This window comes from Bos grunniens, chromosome 9, assembly GCF_055505025.1.
Source record: "Bos grunniens cultivar Pamir isolate PY7600 chromosome 9, Bosgru_T2T1.0, whole genome shotgun sequence".
In the NCBI taxonomy this organism is placed as follows: domain Eukaryota; kingdom Metazoa; phylum Chordata; class Mammalia; order Artiodactyla; family Bovidae; genus Bos; species Bos grunniens.
The window spans coordinates 13,290,609-13,315,237 of record NC_141173.1 but is presented as its reverse complement, the minus strand read 5'-3'; the positions used below and the strand labels follow the sequence as shown (position 1 = coordinate 13,315,237).

General features: G+C 42.3%; 1 protein-coding gene across 2 annotated transcripts in view; it reads right to left on the bottom strand.

Moving 5' to 3' along the window:
* KCNQ5 (potassium voltage-gated channel subfamily Q member 5) overlaps positions 1-24,629 on the bottom strand; it is a 626,605-nt gene that overhangs the window by 205,197 nt on the left and 396,779 nt on the right. For both annotated transcript variants that reach the window (XM_086316787.1, XM_086316788.1), the window contains exon 2: positions 14,498-14,588. In XM_086316787.1, coding sequence (XP_086172913.1) covers positions 14,498-14,588 — 91 coding nt within the window. The remainder of the gene's footprint in view (positions 1-14,497; positions 14,589-24,629) is intronic.

Sequence of the window (24,629 nt, the reverse complement as noted above, 5' to 3'; positions counted from 1 at the left end):
AGGGCAAGACCCATTCTTAAGGAGCCTGCATTCTGGGGACAGAAACCACAGTCACAAATAAGCAAAAAAAAAAAAAATCATGATAATGCTATAGAGCTGACAAAACAGGCTGCATGTGGAATATATTTCCAACTTCTTTGGGCTAGGCAGCTGGGTCACACGTCTTTTGAGCACTTGCTACTTGCTAGGCCCTGTGGTACAAACTAGGAATACAGAGACTAACATAAGGTCCCAATTTTTAGGTAGTTTTCTGTCTAGCAGAAATGAAATGTTTGGAAATTGATGATCATCCTGTATACAACGAATGCTGTTATTGACCATCCACTGCTATAGCCTGTCCTTTGGGAGCTGTTCTGCATCCCAGAACACAGAGGGAGGAAATGTAACAATTCCTGGGGAGGGCAGGTCAGGGAAAACTTCCAGGGAGTGGGAGTGAGACCTAACAGATGAGTAAGAATTACTATGGTGGTGGTAGAACAGGGAAGTTGTATAAACTGGGCTTTCAAGTAGAAAAAATCCATTTATGAAAATACAGAGGCAGTGTTCTTGGAAAGTGTGAATGGTTCGCTATTGCTGGAGTGTAAAGTGTGACTGTGAATGTGTGTGTGAGTGTTTACACACATGCACGCAGGTATGCATGCACATGATGCTGCTTGTGTGGGCACCTTCAAGGGTAATCCATGTGGAAATAAGCCTAGAGAAACAGGAAGGACCAGAGAGATGTGGGAAGAAGGTCATGTGTGGCAAGGTTAAGAACTGCATCTTCTAAGTCTAAAAATTAGTTGGAATTTTTTTTTATGTTAAAGACAGAAAAAGATAAAACACAAATGTTGTAGATTTTACATACTGAGAAGGTGTCAAAATCCATAGAGTTAATGTGAAACATTAGGTTTATTGTTATTAAATCAAATTGTCTTATATTCTAAATAAAATATTCTCAACTTTCTCTATTATAACAGTCTTAAAATTTGTTTCAGAAATGTTGCAGAAACATTATTTTTCTATCTAAACTTCATACAAATTTCCTTGATTAAAATTGACTAATTATGTCCATCAGCAGATGAATGGATAAGAAAGCTGTGGTACATATACACAATGGAGTATTACTCAGCCATTAAAAAGAATTCATTTGAATCAGTTCTAATGAGGTGGATGAAACTGGAGCCTATTATACAGAGTGAAGTAAGCCAGAAGGAAAAACACCAATACAGTATACTAATGCATATATATGGAATTTAGAAAGATGATAACAATAACCCTGTGTACGAGACAGCAAAAGAGACACTGATGTATGGAACAGTCTTATGGACTCTGTGGGAGAGGGAGAGGGTGGGAAGATTTGGGAGAAAGGCATTGAAACATGTAAAATATCATGTATGAAACGAGATGCCAGTCCAGGTTCAATGCACGATACTGGATGCTTGGGGCTAGTGCACTGGGACGACCCAGAGGGATGGTATGGGGAGGGAGGAGGGAGGAGGGTTCAGGATGGGGAGCACATGTATACCTGTGATGGATTCATTTTGATATTTGGCAAAACTAATACAATTATGTAAAGTTTAAAAATAAAATAAAATTAAAAAAATAAAAATAAAAATAAAAATTGACTAATTAAAAAAATTGTGAACCTTTCATGAACAGGTTTGTAAAGCTTAAAGATTTAATATAGCTTGAGAAAAGGGAGAAGAAGAAACTTTGGATGAAGAATAAACCATCATCTGACACAGGTTTTTATCCTTCTGGTTTATGTGACCTAAGAATGCCATCTCCCATGTCATCCTATGACTTAAGGACACACTGATGCCTTTCACTTAAAAAGACCATAGTATCAAGCAGAATGCAGCAAGTACTTCTGGATTGGCAAATGGATAGTCTCATCTACTTATACCAACTTTTTTGCCACAGTGCAATAAATGCATTGATGAAATGCTGGATAAGATGTGGAGAAAAATAAACTCTCCTACACTGTTGCTGGGAATAGAAATTGGTGCAGTCACAATGGAGAACAGGATGAAGGTTCCTCAAATAACCAAAAACAGAACTAACATATGATCTAGTGATCTCACTTCTAGGCACAAATGTGGAGAAAACTTTAGTTCGAAAATATACATGCACCCTTATGTTCAAAGCATCACTATTGACAATAGCCAAGACATGGAATCAACCTAAATGTCCATTGACAGAGGAATGGATAAAGAAGATGTGGTGCATATATACAATGAAATACTATTCAGCCATGAAAAAGAATGAAATAATGTCATTTGCAGCAACTTGGATGGACCTCGGGATTATGATCCCAAGTGAAGTAAGTCAGAAAGAAAAAGACTTAGTTATATGATATCACTTATATGTGGAATCTAAAAAGTGATACAGATGAACTTACTTATAAAACAGAAACTGGCTCACAGACAGAAAACAAACTTATGGTTATAAAGGGGAAAAGAGGAGGAGGGATAAATTGGGAATTTGGGATTAACATATATACACTATTATATGTAAAATAGATTAACAACAAGGACCTATTGTATAACACAGGGAATTATATTCAACATCCTATAACAAACATAATGAAAAGAATAATATATATGTCTATACACACACATGCACACATACACACACATATATGTATATATATAACATAACTGAATCCTGAAACATTTTGCAGTACACTCGAAACTAATGCATTACTTTACCAACAAAGGTTCATCTGGTCAAAGCTATGGTTTTTCCAATAGTCATGTATGGATGTGAGAGTTGGACCATAAAGAAAGCTGAAAGTGAAGTCGCTCAGTCGTGTCCAACTCTTTCCTACCAGGCTCCTCCCTCCATGGGATTCTCCAGGCAAGAATACTGGAATGGGTTGCCATTTCCTTCTCCAGGGAATCTTCCTGACCCAGGGATCAAACCCAGGTCTCCCGCATTCCAGGCAGATGCTTTAACCTCTGAGCCACCAGGGAAGCTGAGCACTGAAGAATTGATGCTTTTGAACCACGGTGTTGGAGAAGACTCTTGAGAGTCCCTTGGACTGCAAGGAGATCCAACCAGTCAATCCCAAAGGAAATCAGTCCTGAATATGCATTGGAAGGACTGATACTGAACTGAAACTCCAATACTTTGGCCACCTGATGTGAAGAACCGACTCACTGGAAAAGACCCTGATGCTGAGAAAGATTGAGGGCGGGAGGAGAAGGGGATGACAGACGATGAGGTGGTTGGATGGCATCACTGACACAATGAACATGAATTTCAGTAAACTCTGGCAGTTGGTAATGGACAGGGAGGCCTGGTGTGCTGCAGTCCATGGGGTCGCAGAGAGTTGGACAAGACTGAGCAACTGAACTGAACTGAACTGAACTGACTCTAATGCAACATTGTAAATCACCTATACATCATTTAAAGAATAAACGCATTGATGAAAACCCAGGTTTTAGGTAACCTTGCTCCATAAAAAATCAGGCTTTATGATAAAAATAGAGCTAGGGCTTTCTATCTTGTTCCATTGGTCTATATTTCTGTTTTTGTGTCAGTACAATATGGTCTTGATGACTATAGCTTTTTAGTGTAACCTGAAGTCAGGAAGCTTGATTGCTCCAGTTCCATTCTTCTTTCTCAAGACAGAAAACAGCCAAATTCTGTAAATCAATTAACCTTCAATAAAAAATAAATTAATTAAAAAAAATAGCACTAGGGTAAACCACTCTGAGCCTATGGAACTTTCTCAACAGAGATTTAACATAAACAACAATCCTAATAAGATACCAGTATGGTTTAAAAGACATGTCAAGTTCTATCAGAGAGATGCTGTGAAAGTCCTGGCCCTCACTCACATCAGTGCGGAGAGAGCCTGATGGGGGGTGTTGGGAGGGTGCAGGCCACTGGGTTTGGAGACAAGGGCCCCACATCACAAGGCACAGGGAGAGAGGTGCAGGCTTCTCACAAAATATGGTGCTAAAGATGGATCACTTTTCTTTTGTGTGGTTGCACAGACTGGAGAGAATCATGCTACGGGCACTTCCAAGGCAGAGCAAGTGTCCAAACAAAGAACAATGTGACCCCACCCCTCCAGGCTCGCTGTATTCAGCCCAGATAATGTGCTTTACACTCATGCATGAGTGTGTGGGTACGTGTTCTGTGGTGTTCAACCCTGTGATCCCATGGAATGTAGTCCACCAGGTTCCTCTGTCCATGGAATTTCCCAGGCAAGAATACTGGAGTGGGGTGCTGTTTCCTACTCCACGGGATCTTCTCTATGTTCAGCTGCTGCTATTTAGGAAAACTCATCTTTAACTTTCATGTTACACTGACATCATTACCCAATTGATCATCACCTGCTAAGTTGCTTCAGCCGTGTCTGACTCTCTGTGACCCTATGGACGATAGCCTGCCAGGCTCCTCTGTCCATGGGATTCTCTGTGGACATGAGTTGCCAACCCAAGTCATGGGTTGCCGTAACCTTCTCCAATTGATCATCACATTTGAGGCAATTTGCATCATGGGACTGTGAAGAAAGAGAACTGCATATGCATAATACTCAAAACTCTCCACCTGATTTAAGTAGAAAAATGGTTTTGAGGAACTTCGACAGACAGGGTGGGGACTGTAAGTGTCAAGTATACAGCTGGCATGTGACATGGATAGTCCCTCTGGTTCAGAGCATTCCTGGGAGGTGCTGAGTGAATATTCCATATGGGTGAGTAAATGGATGAATGGATAGATGAGCAGCTTTAGGTCAAGATGTCCTTCAGGATGCAGAGGGGCCTTAAGGAATCATTTGTCCTCTGAACAGCCCAGCTGGATGTTGCCTGTTTCTGACTCCAGCCTACAGTTCTTTTACTGGGCTTTATGAACAGACAAGCCTCACAACCTGCTCACACATTGCCTGCCTGAATGGAGTGGAGTGGCAGGGAGCATGCTCATCCCTGCCTGGCTACAGTGACCCTGAGGACACAATTATCCACTGCAGGGGACCCCAGGCCAAAGCCAGAAAGTGACTGAGGAAGGAGCTTGCAGGAGAGACCCAGATGGGTTGAACAAGTGGGGCCCCATACTCACAGATGTGTAATCAAGTCACAAGTTCCCCAGTTATTACCATCATGATCTAGAAGAGGCCAAAGAGCAGGAGGCTCCCCATCCTCTGCCTACAGTGTGCACGATGCCCTCTGATCAGGCTGGGATTGTTCTCTTCTTTTTTTAATTTTAATTTTTCTTTCTTTATTTTTGGTTGCACTGGGTCTTCATTGCTGAGCACAGGCTTTCTCTAGTTGCACAGAGCAGGGGCCACTCTCCGTTGTGGTGCACGGTGTTCTCACGGTGGTGGCTTCTCTTGTTGCCGAGCACAAGCTCTAGGTGCACAGGCTTCAGTAGTTGCAGTGTGCAAGCTCAGTAATTGAAGCTTGCAGGCTCTAGAGCGTGGTCTCAGAAGTGGTGCACGGGTGTAGTTGCTCTGTGGTGTGTGGGATCTTCACAGATCAGGGATTGAACTCGTGTCTGCTGCATTGCAAGGAGGATTCTTTACCACTGAGTCACCAGGGAAGTCCCTGTTCTTTACTTTGAAGGCTGCATTTGATGGTGATAAGTACCTGATTCCATCTGATTTAAGAAAATAAAGTTCAGGAGAGTCCGGGGTGGGGAGTGGGGGCCAGAGTGAGTCCTCTCTCCTGCCTGACCACCCAGGGCTGGTGCTCCCCTCAGTCTGGGCCCCACCCAAGGGCATCTTTGTTGAGGTGCTTTGGCTCCTGGGAGGAGGGCTTCTAGGCTTCTCCTTTCAGCACAAATTGCCTGCAGCCTCCAGTAAGGCACAGCTGGAGGGCCTGTGACACCTGCAAGTCTCACTTCTGTTTTCCATTTTCCATTATGATCTGTGGATTCATTATGATTTCCAGCCCCAGAGGAAGTCAGGCCTGCAGGCTTCTCCTGGAATCCAGCCTGTAATGCTGTTTGTCAAACGGCCATTTACAGCTTGGAAATTTTTTCTCTACTTTGCAAAAGCACTGATGTGTCTTTTTACCTGAATTGTGACCCCTGATGTAGGCCTGCAGGGTAAAGAAGACCCTCATATTCCAACTCAATATTCAATATCTGAGTGGGAGGTAGGTTGCATGGGAACAGCTTTGGGTTTATATAGTTCCAAACCCAAATTCCCCATGTACGGGTGATCAGTAGACCTATATTGAAAGTAGCTTTTGGTAATCTTATCTGTGACTTTCATGAGAAATCAATGACTTGAGATAGATTTATTCTCTCATGTCCATATATCTTCAGTTCAGTTCAGTCACTCAGTTGTGTCTGACTCTTTGTGACCCCATGGCCTGCAGCACGCCAGGCTTCTCTGTCCATCGCTAACTCCCAGAGTTTACTCAAACTCATGTCCATTGAGTCAGTGATGCCATCCAACCTTCTCATCCTCTGTCGTCCCCTTCTCCTCCTGCCTTCAATCTTTCCCAGCATCAGGGTCTTTTCAAATGAGTCAGTTCTTCCCATCAGGTGGCCAAATATCTTAAGTGGGTATTAAAAAATGTCAAATTAACCCATTTTTCTTTCATCTCCTAGTTTCATCATTTATTTTTTATAGATCCATGATCTCAAGGCTTTTCATTTTCCCTCTATTAGTCAGAGGCTGTAGACAGGAATATGCTAACAGGTCTGCCACTAGGTCAGGGCGGTGTTTAACTCATGTCTGGGACTCCAGTCACTGGGCTGGAAGGTAGGAAGCACTTCACATTTATCTGAATTAAAACTGCAGTGAATTAAGGCACCAGGCCTGGAGCAATGAGGACAGGAGGGAGGTAGGATCCAGGGAAATTTCTGGAAATCTGTGGAATTATACAGGATCAGAGACCAAATGGAACATCCAGAACTGGGGTACACAGATCAAAGGAAGATGTGAGTCTAAGCCACAGAGACAGTGAGGAGACCAAGGGCAGATGAAGAGCCTAGACAGGCAGGGAGCATCTGAAACGGGGTGTACCCTGCAAGCGGCAGAGAGTCTCGGTTCTCCCACAACTGTCTGCGGGGCCCTGTCCAACCGCACGGGATTTGCAATTCTTATTCGTCTAGGGGCCACGTCTTTGGTTCCAGTCAACCCCTACCTTGGGCTTATCAGACCTCACTTCTGCCTTGTAGTCTATTAGGTTTTCTGTTATTTTCCATTAGGTTTTCCACAAACGATGCCGATGGTTCCCAGAGGGCTGCCCCTTTGTGACTCCCCTGCTCCATCCAGTTCTTTTAAGTCAGGAACTGCATCAAGGTTTAATTTTGGTGCCATATCCACGAGAGAGCAACATTTCAACATTAATCTTGTGCAGTTAAATCATCAGCCATCTTCTCTCATCAAAGAAGATTTCTTGATAATTTGCCACCAGATCCTGCTTTACTCAGCACTGCTGCTGAGTTACAGCCCATGATGCCTCAGTTTCCCCAGCCTACATCACTCTCTCCCTCAGCTGGCCTGGTCCTCTTACCCTCCTGAGGCTCAGCAGGTGAAGTCCTGCTGGGGCTTTTACCCTCCCCGCTCCATCCACCTGGAAAGCTCTTTCCTCTAATCCCTGCAGGGCTGGCTGCCTCACCTCACTGCAGCCTCTGGTGCGAGTCTACCCTTCTTGGCAGACCTGTATGAACACACAATTGAAACACTCCGTAATTATCTATTCCCTTTTTTCCCTACTGTTATTTTTAACACTTGTTTTGTTAACTTGTCTACTCTATATTTTCCATGAGGACAGAGATTTTGCTGTTTTGCTTACTGTTGTACCCCGATCTTCCCCCTCAAAACCTCATCCACGCTGGGAGCTGTGGAAACACTCTGGCATCCATGGAGAAGGGAGGAGACACACCTTCAGACTCGGGTGCTGCAGGAGGTCAGAGGGAAGAGCCCGTTCATTCTCCGCAGGAGGAGGTGTCCGAGCAGGTTTCAAACGATGGAAAATATTGAAGCCTGGGACCATGGTAAGACAAGTTGCCACCCCTCCTGGACTCTGCTATTTTCTAGCCACCCTCTACTGCTTCCAACACCACCATGTTCCCCACCACTCCTCCTGCTGAATAAGCTTCTGTGATTAGAGGACATAGCTGCTGGCATCAGAGCGGCCTGGCTCAGGGCTGCTCATTATGTCAAGACACGGAGCCGCGTGGAGCAGGTCTGTGACACACACTGGACACCCTGGTGAAGACCCCGGCATCCACATCTCACGCTGGGAGTATGGAAGGTCTTGGCTGCCTTAATTGTGGGTGGAGACATGGTCTTGATTAGGCATAATTCCATTATCTTCAACTTGAACAACTCTTCCCTCTGAATCTGAAGTACGTTTCACAGAGTGCCTCGCCTACTCTGTTATTATCCTCGGTGAAGATTCCGTGTAGGTGTAAACTGCTCCTGCATTTTCTTTTCAGTCATCAGCAGATTGATGAGGGTCATTAGTCCCCATGAATCATTTAAAGTTTATTTGCGTTTGCCTTGATGAAAGACAAGCAAAGGAAAATAATTGCAGTTTTCAATGTTCCTTGGGATCTTCTGCTTGCTTTCTGCAGTACATGACAGGGATGTGATAAACAGAAAGGAGCATTGCTCATTCCTCACTTTTGATCATTTCACATCTTCTATCCACAGAAGACTGAAGACCTTCGAATGGATCCTTGTCCTGACGTTGTTATCCTGTTTTACAATGTCCATGCCAGCCTTTAAATGTAAAGATGCAATGTCATCTTGTACATCAAATCTACGTAATTTTATGTGCAAGCCTTTCTACTTTGGAAGGACTGGTAAATGTTTCTGGGGCTGACTTTCCTTCTGCCAGTAGGATAGATGGGAAATGGTAGCAATATATCTAATTCTTCAGTACCGTGTTATATAATGGGTAGTTTACAGTGATTAAAAAAAAAAACAAAACCCACATGTACCCACATTAGAGGAAGAAAACAAACATGTAACACAGATTAATTATGTACTTATTAGCTTTTCAAGGGGACTCTTCACTTTACAAAAGGATTCACTACAGATTTTCTTTAAATAGTAAGCTCCACTAGTGCATTGAAGATATAATTAGATCTGCCTAAATTGGATTTGTACACATTTTAGGAACTGATTCATTGTGCACAGAAACAGCAAACCCATGTTTGCTTTGTGACACAGAGCACAACCAGCAAATATGCATATGCTGTATCCAGAAGGTGCCAAACAGCCAGATGTTTGGGAAAGCCTGGATCTCTGACTGTGTGTATGAGTCTTGTCCAGATGCTCAGCACAATCCATTGTGGTTGGAAGTCCTACCCACACAGCAGGAGGAAAGTGAAAGTGAACTCGCTCAGTGGTGTCCTACTCTTGGCAACCCCATGGACTGTAGCCTACCAGGTTCCTCTATCCATGGGATTTTCCAGGCAAGAGTACTGGAGTGGGGTGCCATTTCCTTCTCCAGCAGGAGGGCAGAGGAGCAAATACACTGAGACATTCTCTTCTTGCTGAAACTAATAATGACGTTCTTTTTACTGCATATGTGTCAGCCATCTTAGAAATGACCACCTTCAATGAACATTTTGCAAACGATATACATCATTTTCATTAAGAGGAGAGGTCATCAGGGGAGGATGTCACAGGAAATATATACAAATCATCAACATGTTGAAGAGTTTACATTTAAAGGCCAAAATGAATACTTTAATGTGGAAGACAAGAGGTTATCCAATAGAGAGGAATTGGGCTCCAAGCAGCATTGCTATTAAGAAGGTGAGATATAGATGCAGAAACATACAAACTTGAACAAAACTTTCCACACTAGTTTAACTGAAAATAGGAGAGCTCCATTCACCAACAGGTGCTCAGGTCATCTGCACAAAGGAGCCGGGACTGTTGGCACGCCAGATGGGAGCTGTTGATTGTTCACAAATCCGGATTTGTAATTCTTGATACAAAGCACTGCTAGTGGTGTGAAGGGATACTCCCGTTTGTGACAGCTTTGTAAACAGACTCTTTAAGAAAAAAGAAATGAACTTAACCTAAATAAAAGGGTTTCAGGACTCACTCTTGGCATATGTGGAACCACAGGGAAGGCTTGGATGGTAAAGCTGCCCTGAGCGACGCCAGACTCACTGGGCTGACCTGTTGGTCTCAACTGAGGGGGAAGAGAGTGCGAGGTGGCAGCCGGGTCTGGGGCGCAGCCTGAGCTCTGCCTTATACTTAGTGTGGTAAAATGGGAGGAATGATGCTCATATCGCAAGTTTTCAAAAATGTCGTTTGCTTTAATAAGAAATCAGTGAGCCTGATATGTGAAAGGTAGTTAAATGCTAGTTCCATTTCAGTTCTGAAAAATTTACAGAGCACAGGAAAACAACACCAGCTTTTTGTTGTCCTTGGTGCTTTGCTCTGTTCTCTTGAGCTCATAGGTTCTGTTGTCACCCAGAACTGCACTCCCCTGCTGCGTGTAAACCTATAGCTTACTGGCCTTGATTACAAGCCAAATGGGGACCACGGAGCCCAGAATGAAGAGCATGATGTAGACTCTGGAGTCAGGACTCCAAATTCCACTTCTAACACTTTTTAGCTGAGTAATTTTAGGGAATCACTTCTCTATGCCTTCGTTTCCTCGTCTGTTAAAAATGGGTAGTAACATCACCTGCTTCATAAAGCTGTTGTGAGGATTAAACCCCAGTGCTGAGCTCAGTGCAAAGAAGGCACCAAATATGATGGTCACTCCACTTCCACGTGCACTGGGGCCTGATGGGGGCCAATGAACCAGGAATATTTGAAAAGGGATGCATTTGGGAACGTATCATGCTTTCCTAATAGTAAAAAAAAAAAAGTATCTTTGCAAGAGTTTTCTCACCACAAACTGTACATTACAGCAGCTCTTTACACAGACTTGTCCCTCCAACCAGAAGTGACTCTGATGCCCACTTTAGGCCTGACTCATGTGCACAATAACCACTTGTGTTTGGTGAGGAAGGAAACAGATTTTGACTGCTATAGTTCCCTGGTAAATGTGCCTGATGACTGTGCTCGTGGCTGTTAAAGCTTTCCCTTCATTGTCAACGGGCGAGTGGAGCAGTGGTGAGGGGCAGCAAGGATCTGGGGACATGAACAGAAAAGGACTGGTTTCAACTTTGTCAGAGCTGCAGGCATTTGAGACTGAGGGATACTCCTACACTCTTGGTGGGAATGTAAATTGGTGCAGCCATTACAGAAAACAGCATGGAAGTTTCTTAAAAAACTAAAAATAGAACTACCATATGATTCAGCAATCTCACTCCTATCTGGAGGAAAACGTAATTCAAAAAGATACGTGCACCTTAATGTTCAGGACAGCACTATTTACAATAGCCAGAATACAGAAGCAACCTGTGTCCATTAACACATGAATGGATAAAGAAGATGTAGTTCATGTATACAGTGAAATAGTATAACCATAAAAAAGAATGAAGTAATGTCATTTGCAGCAAAATAGATGCACTCAGAGATTATCGTACTAAGTGAAGTAAGTCAGAGAAATATCATATGATATTGCTTATATGTGTAATCTAAAATATGATATAAATGAACTTATTTACAAAACAGAAACAGACTCATAGACATAGAAAACAAACTTATGGTTATCCAAGGAGATGGGGAGTGGGGAGCGGGATAGATTAGGAGTTTGGGATCAGCAGATACCAACTACCATAGACAAAATAAACAATAAGGTCCTACTTGTTGTATAGCACAGGGAACTATATTCAACACACTCTAATAAACCACAATAGAAGAGAATATAGGAAAAAAATGTATATTGGAATCATTTTGCTATACACCAGAACCAACAGAACATTGCAAATCAACTATACTTCAATTAAAAAATATACAAATGAATATCAAAACTATCATGTTGAGTATAAGAAGCCAAACACAAGACTATATAATACCTCTTTCTTTCACTCAACACAATGATATATATAATTTCATGTATATGACACACTTTGTTATACAGCCCTAAGAAACGAATACACGTGACAAACAACAGGTGTTTGTCAAAACTCACGAAAGTAGACACTTAAAATGCATGATGATTGTTCTGTGTAAATTGTATCTTAATAGACTTGATTAAAAACAAGGGAATTAGAGAAAAAAAAAAAAAGACTGAGGGATAAAAGAAGACTTATCAACGGCCAATGGGTACACAAAAAGGCCCTTGACATCACTAATCCTCAGGGAAATGCAAATCAAAATCACAATAAGATTTCACCTCACACCTGTGAGAATGGCTGCATTAAAAATCGAGGGATCAGTGTTGAGGAGAATGTGGAGGAAAGGGAACCCTCCTACACAGTTGGTGGGAATGCAGAATTGGTGTAGCCACTGTGGAAAACAGTGTGATGTTTCCTTATAAAACCAAAACCAGAATTACCATATGATGCAGCTATCCTACTCCTGGGTATTTATCTGAAGGAAATGGAATTAAGATCTCAAAGAGACCTCTGCACCCCCATATTCATTGCAGCCAAGACATGGAAACTATCTATCCATGACACATACACATGTGAAATGGAATAATATTCAGCCATAAAAAGAAATCTTGCCATTGTGACAGCATGGATTGTTCTTATGCTAAGTGAAATAAGTGAGACAGAGAATATGGTATGATCTCACCCACATGTGGGATCTAAAAGTCAAAAACCCCTGACCTCATAGAAACAGAGTAGCCTGGTGACTGTGCAGGCAGGGTGGGGGAGATGGGTGAAGATGCTCAAAGGCTATGAGCTCCCTATTACAAGACAAATGAGTTCTGAGGGTCTAACGTGCAGCATGGTGGCTGTAGGTAATATGCTGTACTGTATATTTGAATGTTGATAAAGGAGTAGATCTTAAGCATTCTCATCTCACACACACACACACACACACACACACACACACACACACACAATGGTAACCATGTGAACTTATGAAGTGTTAACTAAGTTTATGTGGTAGTCATTTTGCAATATATATGTATATACAATCATCACACTATATACTTCAGCTTACACAATATATGTCAATATATCTCAATAAAACTGGCAAAAAAACAATGGGAGGTATAAAACATCTATATTTTTATATACTCACATATACTTTAGTTACTGAACTCTGGTTAGTTGTCTACTGCTCAGGAAATTTTAAAAATCATGATATTAACCAGCTTTTGCCTTTTTAATAACATAGGTTTCTTTGAACTATTTAGAAACTCTTTAGCAAGGACTGAATTGCTCAGACCATTTGGTGTATGAAGCTAAAAGCCCACTTTCTACCCCAGTGGAACCCCTAGAAATAGAACAAATCCCCAGTGGGCTCTTTAGTCTATTTGTTGTCTGCCTGGGCTTTGAAATAGTAACCTTGATGTTAGTAATATATTGCTGAGTACAATTTGTATGGAAACAAATTGGAAAAGATTCATTCTAAGTTCGAAAGTGATTTCTCTTTCATGTAGGATGGAGTCTGGATCAAGTCTTGGTAACTCCATGCACAAACCAGTCTCTGACAGGGCAAGGAAAAGAGCAGCTCTCCAGGTTATATGAGTTGACACCTTTCACTTTCTGGCTTCAAGGTAAAAGTACTCTCCTTTGTAAAATGTTCATTGCTGTGCATAACCAATTTCTGTTTATTAGGGCACACACTCATCTTACTCCACCCTCCTCTTTCTCTCTTTCCCTCTCTAGTCCACCAAATGTTATGGAAAAGTAAGTTGTTCCAATTTATAGCTCATTCAGACAGTTCTGACACTGTCAAGTCTGATACTCTGGGACATGGTGAGTAGGTCAAAATGGATGTAAATGAACCAAACTTTCAATCAGCTGTGATTTAAGTATACAGTACCATAGCTCAGTTGTAATAGAACGGATAAGAGCTGAAAAGGCCCAGAATAATTCAGACTAAAATATCTTGTGGTATTTTTCCATTTTAAAATGAATTGAGCAATTCTTTCTGGTTGAGGATTGACAGCATAATGGAAACAGAGCAAACTATAGAATTTCTCACCAGGTAACTGCATTAGCAGCAAAATTCATAATACAGTCTGTTGGTTGAAAAGAGCATGAAGCCTTCTGTTTTATTATGAGGTGCTATATCCTCACAGTTCTTGGCCAATTCTAAGGAGCTATATTGCCAAATTGTGGTTATCGGAAAACACTCTCTAACCTGTAACTTTTAGCAATATTATGAGAGACTGCATGGATGCTGATTCTCCTTGTAATTTATTGTGGTGGAGAAACATAATTAAAACTGCTTCCAAGTATTGCCTTCTACTTAGGAGGCAACAATCACATAAGACACTGCTACATAACAGCAATCTGGAATATGTCCATGTATTCTAGAGGACTAACTAAAGATTAAAAGAGCAGGCAAAGGTTTCAGTGACATTTGGGACTTTTATACTACACAGAAACTCTTGTTTTTTCTAGAGATAACTTTTTGTGGGACAAAATGCATTGCATAAATATTATAGACAGTCCACACATTATGTAAACTTTATGTAAACATTTGTTTTTATGTTTCACTTACCAGAATCAAGAGGCAACTTGAGGCCAATTTGGTGTGCTCAGGGATGGTGGAAAACACTGACAAAATCAAGCAACCAAAGACGAGGAGAAAACTGCAAAACAACAAAATAAGAGAAATCTGATGAGAACCTGGCCTCAGCATGACAGACTTAATTTCTCATTTCCAGTGGATAAAGCACACGATCCATTTGAATTGACATTGGTTAAATTGTAAAAGCTCTAAAAGCGGCTAGCCATTTAAAATATCAAAGTACAATGTGATGTCCAGTGCATGTGGGGCTCCTTTGTAACTTTATTGATGAGGGGTGTGTGTGTGTGTGTGTGTGTGTGTGTGTGTTGTGTACTATGCTTAAATGTCCTCCCTCGGCTAGGAATCTGTAAATTTCCTACAAAGAGCTCTCCTGAGCAGGCATCCTGAAAGGCCCAGAAGTGTGTTTTGCTTTCCTGTTTGGAGCACAAACTGTAGCCGCTCTGCTGTTAAAGGAGCAGACTCACCCCCCTGTTTAGCAGCTTTGGTGAACCGTCAAGCGTTCTGAGTGGTTACTAAGCCATGGGCTCCTTTTTAGAGTCCAACATTGCTCCCGGATTCTCATTTGTCATTTCTTTATTTTAATAATAAGAACAGAAAGTGACTTCTGCTACCCACATGCTTTCCATTCCTTTCCGGTCAAACCCTTACAGAAATGTTCCCCTGCCCAGCTTCATTTGTGCTGTAGTGACAGGGAGCATGTCTAGCAGTCAATTTGCAGACATTTTCATTCCTAGAAATACTGAACCTCTGGGGCCCCGGGGTGGGAAACCAAGTTCCCAAAGTAAATGTCTAATAAAACGGGCAGGCTTGGTTTTAACGTTGAAAATTTACTTATTCTGAAATTAAAAAAAAAAAAAATCCCAATAGCTGAGCTACTTGCTCTAAGTCATATAGCTATATTGCCAAATTGTGGTTTTCAGAAAACCCTGTCTGACCTGTAACTTTTAACAATATTATAAGCGACTGCTGATTCTCCTTGTAATTTATTGTGGCGGAGAAACAAAATTAAAACTGCTTCCAAGTATTGCCTTCTACTTATGAGGCAATGATAACATAAAATACTGCTACATAATAGCAATCTGAAATATTTCTTTGTATTCTAGAGGACTGACTCACATAATTTCATCTCTTATTCAACAATCTCCTTTAAAACATCAGCTCTGTGTTCTTTAGCATCGCGTGGATCTAGCCTTTGGCCCCTCTTGTCTTCCTCTGACAAATCTGCATGTCTTTCTATTACACTTGACTGGGGCTCCCAAGAGTTCAAAGCCAGGGATTGGTGACTTAGGGACAGGGGACAAATCTGGCCCCTACAGCCACACTCATTCACTTGTGTATTGCCTATGGCTGCATTCATGCAAAACTCCAGAACTGAGATTTGTGTTCTAAGCACGAGGCTGGAATGTTTACTCTCTAGCCTTTAGAGGAAAATTTGCTGACTCCTGATTGATACCAAGCATTCCTTATTTCTATACATCCATTTCGGTGCAGAAGTGAAGTGGGTCTGCTGATAATTACTTACATTCAGAGGGTTTCCTATAAGGGAGACACTGTGCTAAGTCCCTTTCACATGCACTTTCCACATTATCCTCTCAAATTTATGGAGTAGAAATCTCATTGTCCCTGTTTTGTAGACATGAAAACTGAGAATTAGGAACATTTTGTGACTCATCCCAGGCTATTTAGCAGGAAGAGGGTTCGAGCACTGTCTGTCCTGGAGTCACCGTGCAGTGTTGCTGAGGAGCAGGGAGGATAGCAGTGATGGTCTGGCAAGACTCTTGGAGTTGGAAGTGGGGGGACTTCTCTCTCTCTTCCCGCTGAGAAGGAAGTAGTTACCATTCTGAATAGCAGAAGCCTTCAAGAAGGGCTTCAGGGAAGGACGCTACTAGGGAGAAAACTTGGTATCTGAGTTAATAACCACTCATCATACTTTTGACGCATGTACTTCATGATTCAGGATTCTTCCAATTTTACTATAAATTGGCTCTAAAAGACTGGGAATCGTAAACTAGAAATCAAATTCCAGCACACCTACACCTGGAAACCCAGGGATCACTAAAGTAGTTCGGAGAATGATATGGCATCAAATACAGACAGTGACAGATGTTTCCCTCTGGTGAGTGACTGCTATCTAGAGATGCCTCCCGAGTCCAGGGTGAGCAGAAAACATGCAGAGAAGCAGGCAGGGGATGACTCAGTCACTAAGACACCGTCTCCTCCAAGAGCATCTCCATAGTGGCTTCATGACCCCCTTGTGTATTTTCAAAACAGACCTACATCACTAGCCCTTTTGTGAGTGCCTTCTTCATTAACAGCTGGGTGTTGCTTAATCTTTTGCCTTCATGTCAGTGCTTTGCCCATTTTCTCTCTTGAGCTGATCTTACCCTCCTTTTTAACAAGAGTAGTTTCTGTACTAGAAATCTGTTATTTCTATGGGAGCCCAGCTGAAGACAGAAAACCAATGACTTCCACTGCTGTGGCTGCCCAAGAGGGTATGGATGAACACATACATTTATTAATCCCCAAATTCCTTCCTTCCTTCAACCATTCATCCACTTGTCCAGTCAGCAAATACTGATTATGCATATGATACTAGGCTGAGTCACAGGGATATAACAATAAACAAGACTTTCTTTTCCTGCCTTTGCAGAGTTTATGATCTGTTGAGGCATACAGGGTAGCAAACAGATGTAAAAAGTAAGTGAAAATTCTGAGTGATGACTGCAAAGATAGGGAAGATGCAGGGGATGACAGGAGCATACGGGACAGGAGGAATCGCACGAGACTGGTTACTTAGTTTGTGGTGTTGGTGCAAAGTGAACACGTGGGGACCCTTTGTTAAAGATTAGGAAGAATTTCAAGGCAATGACAGTGGAGCGTGACACCAAGTGTGGCACCCTTCAGTTCTGGGCTCCATGAGACTGCACAGGTGGTATACCTACAGAGTCAGACCTGGGGTTTGGGAAGACTTCTTGGAGCAGGTAAGGACTGAAACGAGCCCTGAAGGCCCAGGAGGGTTGGTCTGCACTACGGTTGTGTGGCTGGGGAAAGGGATGGTCTAGGCCATTCAACTGCGTGGGTGAAGGCCAGGTGCAAGCATCACCAAAACTCACTAATTAATCAACAGGGTACAGTTAGTGAACTCCTTCTAGCTAGCTTATTCTTTGGTGGTTCATGAAAAGTGTAAAGCAAGTCATTCTTGCAACTTCATTTTTTTTTTTTTAACATAGGAATCATCTTGGCTCCATTGAAAACATGTACTGAGTACCCTCCGCGAAAAACATGCCAAGCATAACTGAGAGATGAGAATAAACCAAAGTAGACCCTATCCTTAACAAGCAGTGTGGTGAATAAAGAGAACACACAAGACAGTCGTCATGAAGGTAGAGACAGATACATGCTAGGAGAAATATCACAGAGCCTGAAAGGAAGTGGTGGGGTTGGGGGGCGTGTTCTGTTCATTTGGGAGTTGTGGAAGCACATCAAGAAAATCTCCAAAAGTGGGTGTTGCTGGAGCTGGTCTTTGAAGGAAAGGTTGGGCTTTGACAAGAGAAATTTCTGGAGAAACACATTCCAGAAGGAGAGTACAGTAGGAGAAAGGCAACGAGCCAGAAAATGGATGAGATAAAGTATCTGCTCCTGCTCCCTGTTTCATGGAACAAGAAGTTACTGAGTTTAACTGTAGCATGGATGGGACAGGTGGCTTGAATTGGGAGTCTGGGGCCATGACGGATAATACTTCAGGGTCTGTCTGTAGTTCAGCAGACAGTGGAGGCCACTGAACAGGAAGTAGCCTTTGTTTCTGAACAGGAAGCTCATCTCATCAGACGTGCCCTCTGGGAAGACCAAGTCAGCAGCCACGTGTGTTAGGACATCTCTGAGTAGCTGAGAAATAGGGTGAGGAGTAATGGTGACTCGGGTTAGGCTGAGAGCTTGCTGGCAGAAATGAGGCAGCCTGAAGGGATGTTGTTAAAGCAGTAGCTCCCTCACTTGGTAACTCTTGGCCTTGCAGGTAGAGTTTGGGAAGCGGGTGGGGGCTGAGAAATCTGAGGTCTCCATCCGCACTTACTGGTGATGCTCTTAACAAGTCAGGAGGGGAAAAGTCAGGACAGTGAAGAGGAAAACCAGATTCTGAGGAGAAGACAACCCCAATCTTGGACACCCACATGGAACTGTGGGTCTGAATCTTGGGCACAAGTTCTGGGTGAGATACAGGAGTGCCCTCTTCCGGGAGGAAGCAAATGAACAGAAAGTGCAGAATGAGCACAGAAGGTTTAAACGGCATACAGGCTAACTGGGGACACTTCCTGATCTTGGAAAGTGGCATTATGGGAACAACAGACACACGCTGCTGTGAAGTAGCTCTGGGTGGCCCTGCCAGAGACAGGGCCCTTGGCTGGAGAAGCACTGGGCTGACAGCATCACCCCGGAGGGGACTGCCTGCACTGCTGGGTCAGAGTGTGGCTCTGTGGACCTCACTGCTCCTAAGGTCCCACACACCCATGCGCAGTCTGAGAACCACCCTACTCCACCCCTCTGCAGGCTGAATAGAAGTGGGAGCAGAGGCAAGAGTCACTAGACATGGGGTGTCTTTATCTAGGGTATACAAGTCCCCAAGGGCTCTGTAGGTAGAATTTCAGGGAGGGGTGAATGTGGATGGGAAAAATTATATCTTTGTCACGAATCATGGCAAAAAACCATGAAGGTATCATCAGGATTAAAAACCACAATGGTATCAGCAGGACTCGCGAGTCTGTCACTCACAGAAACCACAGATATTTTCAGACCCCATTCTACAGCTGTAGATGAACCATTTGTGTTTCATCTCAAATGTTGATTTTGCCTTATCACTATTTCAAGATTACGGTAGTTATTAGACCCACTGCTGGGAGTTGTTTTTTTTTTTTTTTTTTTTTAACCTCATCAATAAAGAAGCATATGTATAATTCTATCGGACACTTTAATATTTTAATAATAGCATTTCAAATTTAATTTTTTTCTTTTGTAATCACCTGTATTTTATGCATTTAAAACATTTTTCTGAGGAAAAGCTCACAGGCTTTACCAGACTGCTGAAGGTTCGTGGCACACAAAAATTAGAAGCCTGTGGTAGGAGATGAGTCAGGCGCTGGGGAGTGGAAAATTACCTATTAGGCATGGGTCACCAACTTACTCAGGTAATGTTTCTTTTTTTTAATCCTAGAGCATTTTAGATATTTATTTTCACGTATTTAATCCTAATTGTTTATTTTCCCCCTACAGGTAGGTTTTAAAATAATTTTGAAAGAATATGAATATTCTTTCTCTTATAATTAATCCTGCGGTATCATAAAATCTGTATTCCTAGAAAATCATTCTGTAACACCTATTGGCTTTTACTTTGCCTGAAGCAACCATTTATGTCTTGTTTCTGAGGAAATTAACTTTGATGTGGACTTTCTGTCCTTTAGAACGCAGAGATTATTATAAGAGGAAAAGAAGGGTATTTATGATACAAAATATTGTCAGTTGAAAGGCCTCTATGTTTATCCCAGAAAACTACCATCAGCTTTTGTGGGCTTTAATTAGCCCAGTTTGTCAGATTTACTTTGGTGCGTGCATGCTCAGTCCCTTAAGTCATGTCTGACTCTTCACCATCCTGTGGACTATAACCCACCAGGCTCCTCTTACTTTGGGAGAAGGGTCTACTTGGAAATAATGTGGGTGCTTGTGGAATAGATGACGTCTGTGACTTGGGAAGCCAGTTCATGCTTTGAGCAGGGGTTCATTTAGGAAGAATTAAAGTGATGGGAAAATAAAGGAAGTTATGCAACATCGTTCACACAAACACACACCTCAGCCCCGCAGGAGCCGCGGTGAATAACACAGTGGAGAAGGAGGAAGAGGGGCTGATGGAGACAGTTCTCTCTGAGGCAGCTGAGCTCAGTCAGCAGGCAGACTTACAGCACAGGCTTCTGTGGGTGCAGCAACCACACACTCCCACTTAGAAGGTGCTCTTGGCAAGGATTTTGGGGGACGATATGCTTTCCACGCGTAACTGTCCATGTGAGTCAACTATTTAGGAAAGTTGTGGGGTAGAGATGATTGCAAATGTCTGAAAGGGACCCGAATTGCGGAATTAAAATAAAGAATGACAACAGGAAGTAGATAGGAAGTTGTCAAAGAAAACAGTTCTTTAGAAGAAACTTCTGAAGGAAATTCAACCCTGCCTCTGACTTCTCATGAATTTCTCATTACCGCTTTAATAGAGTGTGTATCTGAGGAAAGACCTCATGGTGCGCAGTGAATCACGAGGACTGGAGTGCACACGCTGGCATCAGCGACCACAGATAACCCGCCGGCTGCCACCGCATTTGCCTGAGGAAGTGCTGCCTGAGAAATCTGGAAAGAAATCTGAGAAATCTGCCTAAGGAAACTGGAGCCCAGTTTTTTTTTTTCTTTCGGCATCCTAAATTTGTCTTTATTTCTAAACTTGGCACTTTGCAAAATGTCCTTCTTGTATAATTTTTCCATAAAAGGGCATTTTGCACATTAAATCTATCTACCACATGCCCTAACTTCCATTGCAACGCAATGGTAATTAAATACATTTTTGGTGTCTTTAAAGGTTGTTTGGTGTCTTTAAAGGTGGTTTGGTGTCTTTAAAGGTGAGAAAACTCTGTAAGGCTTGTGTTTTGAAGACAAGTGAAATCCCATGATCCATTGAGCTAAAGCACCATCTATTGCTTCTGGGGAAAATGCTGAGGTTTTACTTTATGAAGGCAGTAATCTTTTAACGTATTTGTCTCCTTGCCTTGGCTGCTAGGAAGCTGGGTGGTGAATTTGTGACTTGGTAATAATGGCACAGATCCTTCTGGCAAATGTTTAAGGATTAATGTCACTCCTGACTTCTTTAAATTATCCTGTCATTGTCTTACCTTTACTGTATTACTTCAGTCACTGGATATTTACTGGCACTGTGCACTTTGGCATGGTCTGTGCTTAACAGGGCCTTCAGTTTAGTGGGACCACAGACCTTCGCTTATTTTTATCCACTTATACCATATGTGTTTTGTTAGCAGCCTCGAGTACTTTCTGGATGATGCAGGGTATCTGGGGTATACTTCATAAAGATATGATTTTGTCTGTAACTTCTCTTTCCTTGAAATAGAAATATTAATGCAGCCTAAAGTTGTACTCTTTTTAAAGAAGTAAATGACACCACTGGTTCAAATTTAACAATGTAAACTAAATCTAAATTTCTCTCACTTAAATTTCTGAAAAGCTTACATTTACTGCTTTTACATTTTATTATGTTAATCTTGATCCATTTATTCCTAACATGAACTACCAACTCCCTACTCCAAGAATCCCCAAATGCACCGTGCTTGTCTTCAGAGGGAACAGAACACCGTTTCCTAAAGGGCCCGAGGCTGCAATTCAGAAACCATCAGTCAGGCCCTTGTTTCTGCGTTCTTCCCAGGAGACACTACTGAGACTGAAAACCAGTGTAGACAGTTAAGAAATAATGAATTTAAAATAAAAAGCAAAACCAGTCTTCCTACTGTCATATATTAATGCATGAAACAGGAGGACATTCTATTTGATATTTGATATTGTTTCCCTGTTGCATTTTCCTCTGCAAATAACATCAACTGGAATTCTTATTTGCTTGTTCATTTTAGTCTCCTCTGTGAGAAAGTAAGCTCCACAAAGGCAGGAACCTTCTCTCTCTGATTTGCTACTAACCACTAACCAGTAACTAGAATCAGGTCGGTGCTGCTACTGCTGCTGCTGCTAAGTCGCTTCAGTCGTGTCCGACTCTGTGCGACCCCATAGACCGCAGCCCACCAGGCTCCCCGTCCCTGGGATTCTCCAGGCAAGAACACTGGAGTGGGTTACCATTTCCTTCTCCAATGCCTGAAAGTGAAAAGTGAAAGTGAAGTTGCTCAGTCGCTTTCGACTCTTAGCGACCCCATGGACTGCAGCCTACCAGGCTCCTCCGTCCATGGGATTTTCCAGGCAAGAGTACTGGAGTGGGGTGCAGGTACTAGTAAATTCATTTACTCACACAACACATATTACTCAGAATCTGCCATGTGCCAGGCAGCGTTCTTGGTGCTGAAGGCACAGCGGTGAATAAAATCGACAAAAATCTCTGTTGTAGGATAACCGGGTTGCAAACAGTGTCAACAAATAAAACGTATATAATGTTAGAGAGTGATAACTGCTAAGGAGGTGGAAAACCCCTACACAAGCAGGGGAGGACAGGGTGGAGATGAAGTTTGGACAGAGTGTCCAGGAAGGTCTTATTAAGAAGGTTAACATTTGAATTTCACAAGTGATAGCCCTGACCCATCAAGCCGAAGCAGCGGTGCAGTTGGAATTCAGCCTGGCACAGGCCTGCTTCAGTCACGCCAATTTCCCGTCTTAAGAGGTACGGTTCCTTTCTCTTGTTGTCACATCCAAACTCCTTTGTTGGGGTTTTAAGATCCCCACCGGAACATTAATTCCACCATTTTCCAAGAGAGACCCTCTGGGCAGCTCTGTTTCCGTTCTATTTTCCGCACAACATCTTCTGTAATGTAATAATGGGAGTAATAATGGAACTACATCCTTCCGTATGCTGCTGCTTCTGAGTCAGTCAGTCACGTGGCAGCTGGTCCCTGCCCAGCCCCCTGTCCATACACCTAACTGCCTCTCCTCTAGAACTGTTTTAAAGGCTAAACGAGGACGCATCAAGCTCGGAGTTTGTGTGTTTTAACCTAACAACCAAGTATATAAATACCAAATTGAGTTAAAAATGCCAACTGAGCATCCCACTGACACACAATTGCTACACAATTTCCACCAGTTTTACTAACAAGGATGAAATCATGAAAAGAATTAAAGTGACTGATTGTCTAAAACTCCTGCTTATTGTAAAGGAAGACATCTGAAAATGTCTCACATGCAGCAATGCCCATCGGGGCCTGAGGGGCTCAGGTCACCTCACGCTGTGTCTAGGTGAGCCCGCGTGAATGACAACGTGACGGGTGGGCTGGAACCTCTGTGACCACCTTCCCCAGGCTCACTAGTCACAGTGCCTTCCTGACACATAACAGTCGCGGACAGCTGGACCTCGGTGTCCAGTCGCTCATTACTCCAGCTTCTGGAAAGGACTTGCTGCTGCTGCTAAGTCGCTTCAGTCGTGTCCGACTCTGTGCGACCCCATAGATGGCAGCCCACCAGGCTCCCCCGTCCCTAGGATTCTCCAGGCAAGAACACTGGAGTGGGTTGCCATTTCCTTCTCCAATGCATGAAAGGACTTGAGGCTGCCCTAAATTAACAGGTGGCAGCACTGAGAAGCTGATGGGCTGCAGTCTCTACATGGGAAGGAACCTTGGTGGAATTGACTAGACAGAGATTCACCCTTAAAATGAGCTCCAAGAACTACAGGCCAGGTTGCCACGCTGATGAACAGGCCACATGCAGTTGAAGAGGCCTTGGAAGAATAACATGCTAATTATAGTCATGAATGAAGTAAAAGTTGTTTGCAAAGGTTAAGAAAGAGACAACGTTGTATAATCTATGTGAATGTTGCTTTCAAAGGCATCTTTTCAAGAGGCAATTTTGGTGCTGACATCATGGAAAATAATCCAGACTAATAGTTTTGATAATATGCACCCATGTGAATTAAATTTTCCATGCTTTGTTTCAAAAGGTCTGTTTATGCAAGAAAGTGAGCTATGGCAAAGGTTGAAAACATATGTTAAACGATGTTTGACAATAGTTGTCTGGCCTGAATGGTTTTTCCATAAAAGAAATGGTCAATTTATTAGGCAAATAATAACTTAATTATTGCAATTTTCTATGAATATATGATAATAGCCATTACATTATCTGAAAATGAATAACAGAAATTCTGAAGTAACTTAAATATTTTTACTGGGAACAAAGTAAAAGGGGATAAAAATAGGCTTTAAAGTTATTTTTCCCTGCAAGCAAAAAGCTATTTTAAAGTACTATATTTGATAATAAAAAGTCAATTATGAATTTGGTTTCTTTCAACTGATTAGACCCATATGATCCACTTACTTTAAAAACAGACTTTCCTTGAGAGGTTTCCTGAGAGCAATCACAT